We start from the raw sequence: 16,423 nt of genomic DNA, 5'->3' as shown, positions 1-16,423 counted from the left end.
CCATGGGACCGACCTCGTGCTGAGAGAAAAAGCCATAATTAAGACAAAATTATACTCAAATACTCATAAAACTATACTGAAGTAACACATATATACTTTGCATTCAGAATTGGTTACACTTCTCAAGATTTTGCAAACCACCAAATATTAAACACAAAGCATCCATATCATTACATCCAGCTTTCACTACATACCTAGTGTTAACTATCCAAATAAAAGAAAAAAACATTTGAAACAAACTTTATGCTGATGAGTAGGTAAACTATTTAATAAAATACTTTTTTTTGATCAACTACAAAGATTTCTGTAGGTCAGCATTTATAGCAAGCAATCTTCTATATGATTAACATTCTTTTATATAATAACAAACAAGTTATACAAATGATAATACAATTAAATGTAGAAATATACAAACTTTTTACTTACCACCTGGTTTATATACTTGAAACTTTTCATGGGGTTTTTTGGTTTCTAGCAGTAGGTCAAATTTATAAGTAGACTTCACACCACCAAGTAGTTCACCAATTGTCTGATCCTCAGTATCATCAAAAGAGCACTCCAAGGAGTCATGAAATTCATCATATTTCACTAATCTACAGCAGTCTAAAGGCACTATAGCATCAAGTCTCATTATCTAAAAAGACATCACATATGCATATATTTCAATACTGTAATTCAAACACCTGGATGAGTGATACGAATAACTAAAACACGACTAATAATAACAAATAGTTTTCTCACTTCCCAGGTAATACATCTAAAATAAGTCTAGAATAACATACACTGTACAAGAAACACATTACACATATTATTACAGTAACAAAACAATTACATAAATGATATATAAAACACTGTTAACAATGGGCAAAAAGGCACACATAGTACTAAATCATAGTCTCACGTTAAGTGACCTAATATCTGGTATGTGTTTCATGCTAAACTACTTAATGAATCTTTTAATAAAACATTAATATATATATAAAATACATGCTTCCTTATTAGTTTATTAAAATTACCTTATACGTTACAGATTATGAAAACAAACCTCAATATTAAGGTGATTTTTCAACAAATTAATTCTACAGTTATCAAGTTCTCATACTTTTGTTACAATGATATAAACTGAGCTAATGACAAATGTTCTTTTGCATAATCTTTCATGACAAGAATTATAGTTAAAATGTAAAAGTAAACTGCTGTTAATTTAGAAACTACAAATGATATGAAATTTCTCCCTGCATGAATCCATGGTCAATATATTTTATTTTCAATACAAATTACTTAATAAACAAAGACAATGACTATCTCTTTCTTAACCTTTAATTATACAAAAATGTATTATAATTGTTATCAATAAATAAAAATGTGACATAAATGTTGATTTATTTTCTAAAGTTGAACCACAATTAAATTGGGCAATAATACTTACACTGCGAGCTGTAGCAGTGGTCTCTTCCAAGGTACAGTCTTTGTGAACTTTCAACCTCATCTCAACCATACGGTTTTGTAATGGATGATGACAAAACAATTTGATCTATGTAGAAAGTCCACACAATTAAACTTTAGTCAGACCAAACAATAAAGTTCAAAAATGTTAACCTAATCCTAATGAAAAATAATACACATTTCTTTCATAAGCTTTGACCTAACAGCATAAAAATACTGGTAATAGATGTGTGAAACAAAAATATTTTGCTGTATTACAGGTTGGCTTCAATATATTCTTAACTTTACGTAGCTTTGTATTATCTGGCTTCTTCAGCTATATTAAAAGATAAAAAGAATTAATATTCTCTCCTTTTTCTATTTTTCATTATTATAGATTACTTATCATATCCCCTTTCTAATAATACTTTATATGAAAAACTGACAATATCAACTTAGTTTCTCTCATTTCAACAAAGCTGATTTTTCAATGCAAAATAATTGTATTTTATAATGAAAATTTATTCTGAAAAATTTATTTTAATGTAAGATTTACTAACTAAATGCCAAACAAAAACAATATTTCAGAATGTGCATGTGCCACATCTAAATGACATATGATGTAAAAAAAGCTGAATGTGATTGTTTTAATAACAAAAAATATTCACCATTATTTATGAATCATCGACCACATGACAGGATTTATCACATATATTAACTGCTACACTAATTTTTAAAGAGAGTAAATGGAAATTGGAAATACTTTAAATAACAATTTCTAAAGAGCTTACAAATCTGCAAATGAAACTCTACTAAATGCAGTTACACAAAAATGACAAGCTTTTATATATAAATTTTTGTCATCAATTTAACTGATTTAAAATGTTTAAAATTAAGAAGTACATGCCTTTTAATTTTTTTGTAGAATATCTTAAAATATTTTCTTTTGGTTATATTCATAATTTCAGGTCCTTTCCTTTTCACGTATACTTAAGTTTTAATGTTTTATTTTCTTTTCCTGTCCTTTACTGTTTATTATTCATCTTGACACAAGTAAGAGGTGCCCTTGGTGTGTATCACAGTAGCTTCAGCAGAGATGCTCAAGCCCTCGGCAAAATTATCTTATACTTGTGCAAGATCATAAGCCTTGAGAACTTGGGCAGTGTTTGAGATAAATTTAAAAAATGTTTAAACCTTTCAATTATGGATTTTAAAACATAAATAATTAATACATAATTAACTCAGATAAATATAAGTAAAACTGAAATACAGTTTAACTGTCTCTCTAACTATAATATATTTAGATAAGAAACAACTGTAAGTGCTATCATGGTCAAAGTAGCCAACAATACAACTGGCAGTTACATCTACTTGATAACGATAACCGAGTGTCGGTTTCAAAATAACTGTTGTTGTATTATAATGTAAAATGAACTCTTTCAAATGATTATAAACATGTACATCAAATAAGTACATGTAGCTGGTAAACCTCAAGGATGTGTATAGAAAGTGGGCATGGTACTTGTTAGGGGTTGGAAAATTTATCTTTAGTTTCAACTGAATTTAGTCAAAGAACACTAGAGCATACTTGTGAATAGGGCAAGTAAATGTACTTATTGTCTAGACATACATCTAGAGGACTGGGGTTATCTAATTCAAGACTATATTTTTAACTCTTTCAAAATGGGCTCAGTTAGATTTGATACTACTAACTTTTAATATAGTATGTATATCTTCACAAAATTTGGCAGTCTTTCAGTAAAACAATACAAGTCTTTCATATACAAAAAATCTTATTTTTTTGTGAAGTATTTTAAACAAACGAAAAAAAGATTTGTCCATGAATATACCGAGTACTTGTTTTGAATAGTCTGTGTGCAAAGTGATTATCATTTTAAGATTAAGGATAGTTTTCTTCACCTCAAAAATCTCGTATTTGATTTCAAATATTTATTTTCAGTAAAGCTTTATATTTCATCTGTTATTTTCTCTACTCTAACTCTATACAAAGTTAGTCAATTTGATTGATCTCGTAACCACCAAAAAAAAATTAAATAAATCTAAATTACTATATTTTCTTTCTAAAAATGATTTCAAATTGTAATATGAAACTAAATTTGTTTATCCTAAGTAGCTTTAAACTAGTAACAGCATACATCTATTTATAATTAAATTTGATTGTTTGATTGCCCTTTGAACCATGTCTAACTACTATTTGCACCATTATAAGTTTTTAATTGCTTGGGGAACATGGAGCTCACTTTACACTATAGAATTATGTTACCCATGAGCAGCTTGCATGCATGCCTTGTGAAAATTTTCATTATATTATTTTCTTTACCTAATCTATCCTTAACTAACCTATAGAGATCCATATTTTTACATGTTAGTTAGTTTTATGATAATAAATAAACAATAATCATGAAAAACAAGAAGTAAAGTACTAAGCCAAATCTTTTTTCTGCTGTCAATTGTCAATGACACTCAATTCTACTTTTTTTTTATACTAATAGTAGTAATATATTTTTATCTAATTAAATAATGCACCAAAGAACATAGAATAATAACATGGAAAAAGTACACAATTTCTGGTTTTCTAACCATGCTACAAGAGCTGTTGCAAATTCATTTAAGCTAATTGTTATCTTTCTCATGGGAATGAAACTTGTACTGAGAGTAAAATTGACAATTCTCCATTCAGGAAACAATGTTATACAATACATCATTTGGTAGATGAAAACCTTGGATTTAAATTGGCTATAGATAATACAGAATTAAATGTAAGACAGAACTACTAACAAATCCTGAAAGAGAGGATGTGACAGGTGTGTGTGGGGCAAGAGGGGTCTGATTTTCTATTTGACTGAGCAATGATGATTTTATAGTGAGTAATTTACATTGAATTTCATACTTATTGAAGGGGTGGTGGCTAATGTAGAGAAGAGGAGATGCCTAGAGAAAATGTATCACACTAGGGAAAATTCAGAATTTTGTTAAATATTGCCTTAAAAAGATAGAACTTAAGACTTATATGCTATTAAAATATGGATTATTAGCTAAGATTTTATGCTGTACTACTTGGTATAATATAAACAAAAAGTAGATTAATAAAATTTTGAATGTAAGTCACTAAAACCTCGTGACATGCACAGAAAAGGATGCCCATGGCAATAGAGTTAAACAGTGCATCTAAGAACAGAGAATGATAATATACAAAAAGGAAACAATGTCCTATATTAATCATAATTTAACTGGTTTTCTAACTATTCTAACTAATAGTCTCAAGCTGAACACTGAAAAAGAAACTTTCAAATTGAAAACGAAATAAACAATAACCTGTATTGAAAACAATGTAATATAATATGTCATTTGACAGATTAAAACTTTGCTTTTCTATTGGTTATAAATAATATAGTATAAAACGTCAGAGAGAGCTAGTGGCAATTTGTGAAAGAAGGGGTGTGACAGGTGGGCATGGCAAATGAGTCTGATTTTCTTGTTTATGGCTCCATAAGGAAATAAGAGTGAAGGCTATAAAAATTAGGTTTTGCCTCAGTAATATTTATATTATAAAGAGTAATTTAAATTAAATTCCATCCTTCAGGAAGGGATAGTAAATAATTAAAGGGAGGAAGCTTACAAAACAAATTTCACAATTCTCATACCAGAGGAAATTGAGGATTTGTTTAAAATTTTTCCTTATAAAATTAAGAACTTAAAACTTATAAAATATTAAAATTTGATTTATTAACTATGTTTTGATGCCAATTTCATTCATTTACATTGATAGTGAAGTAGTTTGATTAAATCTTGAATGTAATTCTCTAAAAGGTCGTGGCATACACACTTTGACCTACCCGTGAGAGGGTTAAAGCTACTGACTGCACTACAAGTTCACATACTTAAGCCAAGACACCTTAAACAGCTTTAAGCATAACATTTTATTGTGTCATGTTTTTGCTACATAAGCCAGAATACACGTAAAATATGACAATGTTCAAAAGGACAGTATTGAATAGGTTTATCAATGCAAGAAAGGTTTAACTACTTTAAATTTTGGAACAATTTTATTGTGAGAGTCACTTAAAAGCAGGTGTTTCAGTATGACTTTGGTGTAATATTTTATGCATTATGCCTCAGTTTCAAGAAACTAACAACCTAATGTCATTGGATAACATGTGGATACTAAAAGAATTATATTTTAGCTTACAGCACTTAAATGCAAATAATAAGTTAATGCAATAATATATACAAGATTTTCTTTCTTGCTGATTATTAGAAAATCAAAAATGTACTACTAAGAATTATTTACAAAACCATGTATGATTATACATTTTGCAGTTTGTACAAAAGAAGAATAATCCAACTGACTTTCATTTTTCTTCATTTATTATACATAAACACATCATTTTACAAGCTTGAACTTAATTTTTAAAATCGAAAATCAAATAATTAATTTGTATATTAAGATATAAAAATAGTGTCATCAATGAGTACCTTGCAAGTATTTCTTTCTACTTCTCTTTGTTGTCTGTCTCTCTCCTCTTGTTCCTGCATACATTGTAGTAAAGCTTTAATATGTTCAGGGAACTCTTCTACTCCTATACATTCTGAAAGTTATGATGAAAAACAATGTTGAAACATTTAAATATACTTCATATTTTAAACAAAAAAAATTTCTTTGAGTACATCTACTACAGTAACAATATAAGATAAATAAAAGTATTTAATACAAAAAATAAGTATATTTTACAAAAATAAAAAATAGTTCATTGTAAAATAAAACAATACTTAGGGTGGGTTGCACATCTGATGTCTTTTTTTTTTTCAATCCAATTTATGGTTTTACTTTATCATAATTTTTGTTGACACAAATAAACTCTGAAATTCTGTTTCTTGAAAACACTAAAATGTTTTTCATTATGATTTTAAGTAAAAGAATCTTTATTAATCAGATATATATAAATATATATTTCAAATACACATGCTTCATAAGAACAATAAAAATTTTAACCACGATATCAAGTTGTTAATTCTTTTCAAATAAACAAATGATTTTAATGGTCAACAGTTATCAAAAATGCATGGAAAAACTAAAAAAAAATCAAGTACTTAGAAATCACAATTAATCTAAACCAATGTTTACACATTTTTTTAAATTGTTATTTTTCAACAGCACATATTTGCATCATTACATGTAAAACAGTGCTTGTGTGTTTCATTTAAAAAAACTATTCTTGTACAAAGTAATTTCCATTACCTGTTTAATTGCTATACAAGATATGATAGTTTAACAATTCTTTAATAGTACAGAATATATACTCAACTTCCAATAAAATTATGCTAGGTATTTCATACGTTTTTTTCTCAACTAATTATGCTTAACTCATGCCAATTTAAGTTGCAGCTATGAAAATAAGTCATATCACTTTTGAGTTAAAACAAAAATTGTTCAAAGTAATATTAGTAAAAAACACACCTACTTTCAGTAAAACCTACATCATACTTTTTAAGGTGACTAAAAAAATCAATTTAAAATTGGACCACTAAACACCTGTGGAAGATTTCAAAGTTTTTAGATAGTTTAATAGACACTATTATTTGCAAAACTATTAAAGGTTACTAGATAGTTATCATACAAAAGACTGAATTGTATTTAAAGAAAAACTTCAATTTGAGATGTAAAATAAAGGAGATTAGTGTTAGCACCTACATATTAATCATCTTATTGCCTGACTTAAACATTAAATTTAGAATACCCCATAGCGTTTTAAACTCTCAAATAACTAGAAAAATAGTAGTATTGAAAAATTTAGGTCTAAAATAAGCAAAAAAAGTAATGCATTACTGGTAAATCCATTTTAAATATATAAAACTACTGCCTCAAATATGTATCATTCCATCGGAAATATTTTATTAAAGTGAAAGATTGAATAAACGTAGAAAAAAAACAATAAAGAAAAAATGCCACTCAAGTAATATATATATGTATAAAATTATAAAATAACAAAAACAAAATATATATAGAATTATACGATACAAGTTATGAATTAACTCTTTGGAGTTTTCTATGTGAATCATACATGTATATATTAATATATTTCCGATTTACCAAATGTCTTAACTGCAATATAAAATATACTATTCAATGTTAAGTAAGAACTATGTAATATTATTTCATATCATAGTACAATTTATAGTAATATGTAACAAGACATTAAATTTGCATACATAATAATCTTGTATGCATTGGAATAAAAACATGAGATTGTTTCCTCTTCTTTTAAACATGGCCTCAACTAAAATTAACAATTGAGACATGTACTGATCATGGCAAAGTTTGCATTATAGTTCTAATATTATGTATCTAGCTTTCAGGATCATATGTGATCTTCATCACTACCTGACTTCTTTGACAAAGGTTGCTACTTCTTTGATAAAGCTCGTTCAAATTGCTGCAGTATTTACACCCTCAGGAGTTTTGCTGTTACTACATCCTGAGGACTGAACTATGCTGACCAATTCATTTACCCTTAACCAGAGTTATGCAGTGTGTGTGTCTCACATCTATAGTGAAATCGTTGGTATATGTAAATACTAAAACCACATATAATATTAGTCGGTAAAGTCAGAGCTCATGTTACAAAAAGCTACAGACAGCTTAGACCTAGGAAATAATTTCCATCATGCATTCACAAAATGAGTTTCATGATTTAAAATATGAAAGTGCATTGTAGGATAGGCAGTATATCTAATGTTTGTTTTTGTTTTTTTTATACAGATTATATTCTATTATTTATAATAACTATAGATTAACAATCTATAGTACTGTATAAAGATATAAGAGGTACACTTGCATACAGTACTAATTTTCTGCTAAAACACTACTGCATTAATTACAGCAACTTTAAAATATTTCATCTTTGATGTAATACAAGTTTTTGTAAGGTTTATTTAACAATTCTAATGTGTTCAAACATACAACCATACATCAACTATTAAGTAAGAAATATAGTAAACTGTCAAAGTCAATAAACAAAGAACACAGCATAGATCATGATACTTAAGAATTAATCTTGAAAATAAAAAAGCTATGAAATTACTTTAGTCTTTGTAGTGATAGCATTTTAAAAAATTCTTCTATTAGAGAAAAGAAGAAAATTACTCCATGAACTTCATTATTACCACACAAAAAAAGCTACAGTGGTGAATGATGGGAGCTTTATATGCTGTAACAGGAAACTTTCAGTATCAGTAGAACACGGAATCAATTTTTGAAGATTCATTTTTAATATGACAAATACACCTGTCATATGTAAATGAAACAAACTTAATCCAACAGGAGTGCTTAAAATATTAAATGAGGACATATAATCAAGACAATTCTGTTATGAAAAACTTCGCTATTGAAACCTGTGCTTTTAAACTTGAAATAAATAATATTTTAAGAAATTAAGTTATTCCATGCAGTTGATAAGACACTATCAACACCTTTTGCAACAATGGGTAAAAAGTGATAATTCTTACAGTATATTTTCAGAGAAAGCTTGTTAAACAGTCATTTAATAAATAATGAAAAAGACAAAGTAACAAGCAAACATAGTAGGCAGAAATCATGTCAGTAATATGCAAAAACATTCACAATTGTAGAAATCATAAAATTAGTAAATCATCATTTAAAGTTAGGAATTTTTCTGTAAAATTGAGACTACGTGAATTTGAACATGGCTGTTTCAATACGGGGCAGATGCATTAACTGATGCTGATATTTATGTCTCAGCCCATCTCATTATCCACAAATCTATATACAAAAGAAATTATTTATTTTCTTGAACAAAGAATAGAGAACCTACCAGCATTTTTATTCTTGTCTATCTGCCTATACATCAACATGTATGCATTCGTTGAACTATAAAAGAATGAAAAACAGAAATATTCAGAATTAACTAGATAGCAAAATGGTGGACACATCAATAGATTAGGTACTTGAAGTTAGTTATGTTACATGTCAATAAAACATCCAAATCCAAAAATAATAATGACAAAAAAAAACTTCCAAAGAACACAAATATGCTAAACCTTACACATACTTATTAAAACCAAAAATAAAATTTCCTTAGTATACTTGTTACCCATTTAATAGCATGCATTTTCATACTTGGTGTTCATATTTCCCATATCCACACATAATTCTGAACACAGGTAAATGTTATTTTTTTCTACTTTTTGGTAGACCACGATTTACAATCTTGTGAAAGCCTAATGCTATGTATATCTCAACAAATTTGATTTATAATACTCATGCTTTTTCTTTTTAAAAGCAAAAATGCACCTTTGGCACTATTCTGAAACTAATGTAATTATTTTGAAAACAATATTTTAATTTTAAGAGCAACTTTAGCCTGTTATTATACATAATTTAAACTTTTTTTGCTGCAAATTAATAAATAGCATAAGCAATTTAAAATTTGAAAAAATAACAAAGTAATACAAATTAACAGAGAGAGAATTCAAATCATGCAGATATAATAATTCCTGAACTCTTTCTAAGCTTTCAGATAAGCATAAAAATGTACACAGTGCCAAGAGTTCAATATCAAACAAAAATGTAAATACCTTGAATATGCACTAGAATAGTAACCCCTGCTTGGGCCACCACCATATGTTTTCCTTATATCATCATAGGTTATCTGCAAGTTTAAATGCAAACATTTTAATTTACTTATAGTTTCTTTATACTTCGAAAAAATATTCTTTTCTTACACAGTGAAATAGGGAAACTAAGTTAAATACAGCACATGGTTTTTAAAAAAAAGAAGAAAAGCACAATTGCTTTTATTATGCATTCAATATTTTTCTCTAATTTTCAATATTAAAAAAAAACAATAATGTTCATGAAATTAATAAAATGTATCATCACTAAACATTATCAACATAGTTCAAAACATTTTTTTTGTAATAGAGGGTTTTTTAAACAATTGATTAAGCAAAATTAAATTAAATTATATTAAATTACTAACAGGTAAGGATAACATTAATGAATAAAATAACATACCTTTTGAATCTTGAGATAAGCACATTCTCATGTAGTGTTTATCAATTTTTTATGAATTAAAAAATATTATGAAAACAAAACAAGTACAAAATCAAAATATAATAATTATTTCACTATAACCTGTCTTTATCAAATGTAATTTCTTGTTCATGGTAAATATACTTACCCTACATTTTCATCCTAATAATATGTCATACTCTCAGTAGCAGTGTTATACCTTGTTACTTAAAACATAGTCCTAAATAATGGATCATACTCTCAGTAGCAGTGTTATACTTTGTTACTTGAAACAGATAGTCCTAAATAATGGATCATACTCTCAGTAGCAGTGTTATACTTTGTTACTTGAAACAGATAGTCCTAAATAATGGATCATACTCTCAGTAGCAGTTGTCATAATTTATCTGATTGTTTGTTTTAAAGAAAAGCCACATTGGACTATCTGCTGTGTCCAACACAGGGAATTGAACTCTGGATTTTGGTGTTGTAAGCCTATAAACTTACCTCTGACTCACTGGGGGACCACATTATTTGAAAAATACATAATTGTAATTATAGATCATACTCTTAGAAGTAGTAATATCATACTAAGTTATTTGAAATAAGATAACTAGCAATGTAACTCATAACAAAAACAGGTTAACTCTTTCGATATAACTGACCTTATAACAACCAGATAACCATGAAAGTATCCATACCATAACTTTCATGTGATTAATGTATCTTTATGAAATTAGTAAACATTGCAAGTCTTTTATACATAAAAATCAGGTTTTTGAATTAATTATTTTGACTAAAAGTCTGTACATGAACATATGAAGTCATGGTGTTAATTAGTCTGCATGCAAGGTTATTTTCATGTTAAGATTAAAAATACTATTGTTTATCTTACGGTTTTAAAATTTCATTAGCTAAATGAGTATTAAAACTATTTTACAATACAACTTTATATTTTTATCTGTTATTTTCCCTATCCCTACTCTATACAAACTCAGTCAATTTAAACAACCTTGTAACCACCACAAATACAAGGTAAATCTAAATTATCCTTCTTTCTTTCTAGAATGACTGAAAAATGTAACAAAAAAATACAATTGTTTATCCTAAACAGCTTAAAATCTGTAACAGCCAACAACCGTTTCTACTAAATTTTACTGTTTTACAGCTCTTTGAATTGTGTCTAATAATTCTGCAATACAAGGTTGTAACACCTCAGAGAATGCATAATTTAAGATATTGAAAGATATCAATCAAAAGCTACTCACAAGCATACTGTTTGAAAAAAATATTTTTTTCATTATTTTACCCTATCTAACCTAAATTAATTTTTACATTTTAGTTAAGTTTATAATACTAAATAAAAAACTTTAATAAAAAAAAACAAGAAGTATAGTACTTACATTTAGAATGTTTTTTTATGTTGACCCACAAATGAAAATTAAGCTTACTTTTTTTTGTAATGATGGTCTAGTACATTAAATATATTTTTTTATTTCAAGTATATACTTAGGAACACAAAATAATAGCACAAAACAATATCCTATAATTATTATAACTTAATTAGTTTTCTGACTATGGCATAAGTGTCTTAAATCAATTTCCTTAGGTACTTGATCTACATTCAGCAATAGTAACTTTCAATCTGTAGTCAAAACATCTAAAAATCTCTACTGAGATCAAGGTAGCATTATACTTCTTTCGATAAATTAAAACTGTCTTTCTATCAAATATAAATGATGTAACAGTAAATGTCACAGAGAAATAAAATTAGACTATAGCTACGTAATATCTGTACTGAGTAATTAACATTCAGAACAACAGAAATGGGTGGTAGAAAAAAAGAGATTTGGCAAGAGAGAGCAAAGAAATGTCATGATTCATGTATATGAGGAGATTGAGAACTTATCTAAATATTGCCTTTTAATATTAAGAAATTAAAAGTTATATAGTATTAAAATTTGATATGTTAACTGTGTTTTGATGCCAAACTTATTCATATACATTGATAATTATGCAGATTAATTAAATTTTGAAAGAAACTAAGATGTCACATGCACACTTTGACCTACCCATAATGACAGGATTAAAAAGAAGCTATAAACTATTACATAATGAAAACTAATTACCTCCATTTTAGCATGAAATAAGGATTTGTAACACCACAAATGAATTATTTTGTCAATATCATAACATTTTGAGTCTCTATTCAACAATAAAAAAATAACTGAAGCTGACATCTTGTGACAAAACTTCTACCTCATCGTTTATCACAGATAATCTCTCCAGTTTACCAAGTGTCTTTTCACTTCACATACTACTTATGAATCATTAACCAAACTCATCTATGTATTTCTAACACTTGATATATACTAAGAACATTGTTTTATATTACCATAATTATGTTTTCACTGTTAAAAGGCCAATGAACTTTTATTGTCACTCCTCATCACTGACTAAATACCACTGTTTAAAATGTTAATCACACTGGACAACAAAAAATTTGCTAATGAAGAAAACTCATGTGAATCGGGGTAATTTGATGGTGCTGATTTGAAAAGTGCAGACTGAATTTGTCCATCACCTCTAAATTTGGAGTTATTGTAATATACCAATATTGTATCAGCACTATGTGCAATATCATGCAATCAACTCAGTACAATATATTTATGCTATGAAATTAAGTTTACTTGGACAGTGTTATGGGTAAAACGCATACATGTTTGATAACTCCAAACACTGACTATAATGCATTGGTGCAAAATTTCAAATAAACTGTTCATATATACTATTTGTTCTTGATAAAATTGCAGCAAATTGCAACACTTTTGCTTCATTCCCACACTTACCTGCTCCACCCAGGAATCATAAAACCCTCACGTGCTCAATTTGCTAGAACATTTGAGAAGTCCTTTCACTATACATAAAAGAAATGGAGTTAAACACCTATCTCTCACTCAGTTGGTCACTTCATCTTGCTCCGCACAAAGTCAAAACAAAGTTCGATCTTCTTCATCGCATCATACCCACAACATAATGATGTACTGCAAAACTTTGTTTTTTAAAATCTTTTAAACTCTAGTTCTGTAAACATAAATTCTTTTATATTTTTTGTAAAATAATTTGACATGCTGGCTGCCTCCAGTTCAAGTAAAGTCCAAAAATCACCCAAATAATTTCTGCTACATTTGTGGAAAATATATTACAGTTTCATGAATGAAAAACATCACACACAAGGAAAAGGTAGCTTACTGCCACTATTTTGGGTGTAAAATAGGTAAACAAGAAAAATATTGGGCTTCAAATGTGTGTAGTACAGTTCGCACATCTGGCTTGAAACAGTGGCTGGATACGAAGAGTTCAAATATGTTATTTGCAGTTGTCATGATATGTCTTGAGCCCAAAGATCATCTAACTGAATGTTATTTTTGCATGACTAATGTTTCTGGATATTCAGGCAAAATTAAACAATATATTAAATATCCAGATATTGCACCCGCTAAGAAACCAGTACCTCATAGGCCACATCCACCAACAAATTGGGAAACAAAAGTTATCCTGCTAAGAAGATACAAATCATCTTCATCCTCTTCATCTAGTAATTCTATTCCTGTGGCACATCAACAAAAACAGCCTCATCTGTCACGAAAGAAGAGCCAAGCGATGTGATTTGTCTCTGTCAAAGCAGCATGGGGAACTTCTTGGTTTTCGTTTACAGCAATGGAATTTATTAGTTCCAGGAACAAGAATTTCAACTTACTGAAGTTGCCATCAAACTCTTTGCTTCTCACTACAGCGTGCAAGATATTTTGTGTTTCTGTACAAATGTTGATGCATTAACCTTATCATCATGGGAATCCTTTACTGCACATGACACAAGGTTTTAGTGTCTTACATTCAACATTTTATTAAACTATTTTTTGTTTATGTTATACCAATTAGAATAGCATAAAATCTTAGCAAATAAACCATATTTTAACAGTATACAAGTCTTAAGTTCTTAATTTTACAAGGAAATATTTAAAAAAAACTCTCAATTTCCACTAGTGTAACCCACGTGACACATTTTCTCTTAGCCTGTCATCAACCCTAATTTATACACCACCCCTCAAAAAAGTATGAAATTAAATGTAAATTACTCTCCATAAAATCATTATTGCTCAGACAAACCATAATTTTTATAGCCTTCAATTTTGTTTGGTTATAGAGCTATCAAATAGAAAATCAGACCCCTCCCACCACACTCACCCGTCACATCCTCTCTTTCAGAGTTAGTTGATAGTTCTCTTTTACGTTTCATTATACATTATCTATAACCAATAGAAAGTCAAGGATTTCATCTATCAAATGACGTATTGTAAAATAGTGTGTTCTGAACAGCTAGATGTCAATTTCACTCGAAGTACCAATACTGTTCCCATGGGAAAGTTTACGACTAGCTTGAATTAATTTGTAACAACTCTTGTTGCATAGTTAGAAAGCCAGAGGTAAGGAAACTTTTCTACTTTTTGCATGTTATTAGTCTATATTCTTTGGTGCATTATTTAATTGAATAAAGATGATTAAGTGCATTACTACCTATAGTATAAAAAATTAAGGTTAACTTTCTTTGAAAACTGAGAACAAGAAAAAAGAAGATTGATTAAGTATTTTATTTCTTTTTTTTTCATGTTTATTCTTTATGTGTAATTATAAAAGTAACTAAAATGTAAGAAAATGGGGATCCTTTTAGGTTAGTTAAGATTAGATTAGGTAAAATAAATAATAATAATATTATAATAAATATGTTTCACGAGGCACACATGCAAGCAGCTCGTTGGTAATGTAATTCATTAGTGTAACGCGAGCTGCATGTTCCCTGGGTAATTTACAACTTCTAATGGCGAGAATAGTAGTTAGGCATGGTTCAAAGGGGAAAAAACAAAATTTAATTATAAATAGATGTATACTATTATAAACTTAGAGCTATTTTAAGATAAAAGAATGTATTTCATGTTACAATTTGAAGTCATTCTAGAAAGAAAGATGCTCTTCTTACACTCCCATTTAGACTTCTTTCCAAATAATCTACGTACAGTGAATGATAAGTGATTCCACCAAGATATTTCTACAATGGAACAGCAATATCAAGGATGATGGAATCCTGCAATGATGGGAGTTTACTGTTGCTTTTTACATCATGAAACTGAGAACATACACAAAAGGCACAAAAGGCAAAACAAGTCAAGCAGATATTTTGTAAAAAAAAAAAATATAATACCATGATGAAAGCTTTGAACATAGCCTGAATGTATTTGCAGTATATAATCTTACTATACTCCTTACTTTTTAAACTGGTATTGCTATTATTGTTTTTGAACATTCTTAAATGTAAATCCGATGATGAGAAACCTACTTAGAGACTGATAATGCTTGGAGATGACTTGAATGGGCAAGGAAGTAAAACTTTATAAAAGTTTAACATAACAGCAAATGTACAACGTTTTGACAAGGTCCTGTCATCATCAAGTACAAGTAGTTTACATTGAAACGAATATATATATATATATATATATATATATACACACACACACACACACACACACACACACACAGTATGGAACAAAGAGATCACATGACCGGATATTGTTGCATGACTCATAAGATATCTTAGTACCCCCAGTGTATTGGTTTACAGTAGGGTTGTTTTGTTCAATTAAGATCGATTCCTTGATTTTTCGTGTGTTTATGTTTGGTTCTTTGTTTAAAATTATTGTGTTTTTAATAGATATACTATGGTTTTTTGAGTTGCAATGGTGGAAAACATGGGATGGTTTTTTATTGTGTTCTGTAAACCTGATGATGGCAAAACCTTGTCGAAACGTTGTACATTTGCTATTATGATAAACTTATATTAAAGTTTTTCTTCATTACCCATTCAAGCCATCTCCAAGCATTGTTAAATGT

At 28.4% G+C, this 16,423-nt stretch overlaps 1 protein-coding gene across 2 annotated transcripts in view; it reads right to left on the bottom strand.

Moving 5' to 3' along the window:
- LOC106467496 (ubiquitin carboxyl-terminal hydrolase 47-like) overlaps positions 1–16,423 on the bottom strand; it is a 110,169-nt gene that overhangs the window by 48,145 nt on the left and 45,601 nt on the right. For both annotated transcript variants that reach the window (XM_013927856.2, XM_022395695.1), the window contains 5 exons: positions 10,042–10,115; positions 9,279–9,334; positions 5,923–6,035; positions 1,430–1,534; positions 427–634 (listed from right to left, as the gene is read on the bottom strand). In XM_013927856.2, the coding sequence (XP_013783310.1) occupies positions 427–634; positions 1,430–1,534; positions 5,923–6,035; positions 9,279–9,334; positions 10,042–10,115 (556 nt within the window). The remainder of the gene's footprint in view (positions 1–426; positions 635–1,429; positions 1,535–5,922; positions 6,036–9,278; positions 9,335–10,041; positions 10,116–16,423) is intronic.

This window comes from Limulus polyphemus, unplaced genomic scaffold, assembly GCF_000517525.1.
Source record: "Limulus polyphemus unplaced genomic scaffold, Limulus_polyphemus-2.1.2 Scaffold2635, whole genome shotgun sequence".
NCBI lineage: Eukaryota > Metazoa > Arthropoda > Merostomata > Xiphosura > Limulidae > Limulus > Limulus polyphemus.
The sequence above is the reverse complement of the archived record's forward strand: the minus strand, read 5'-3'. Positions and strand labels throughout refer to the sequence as shown.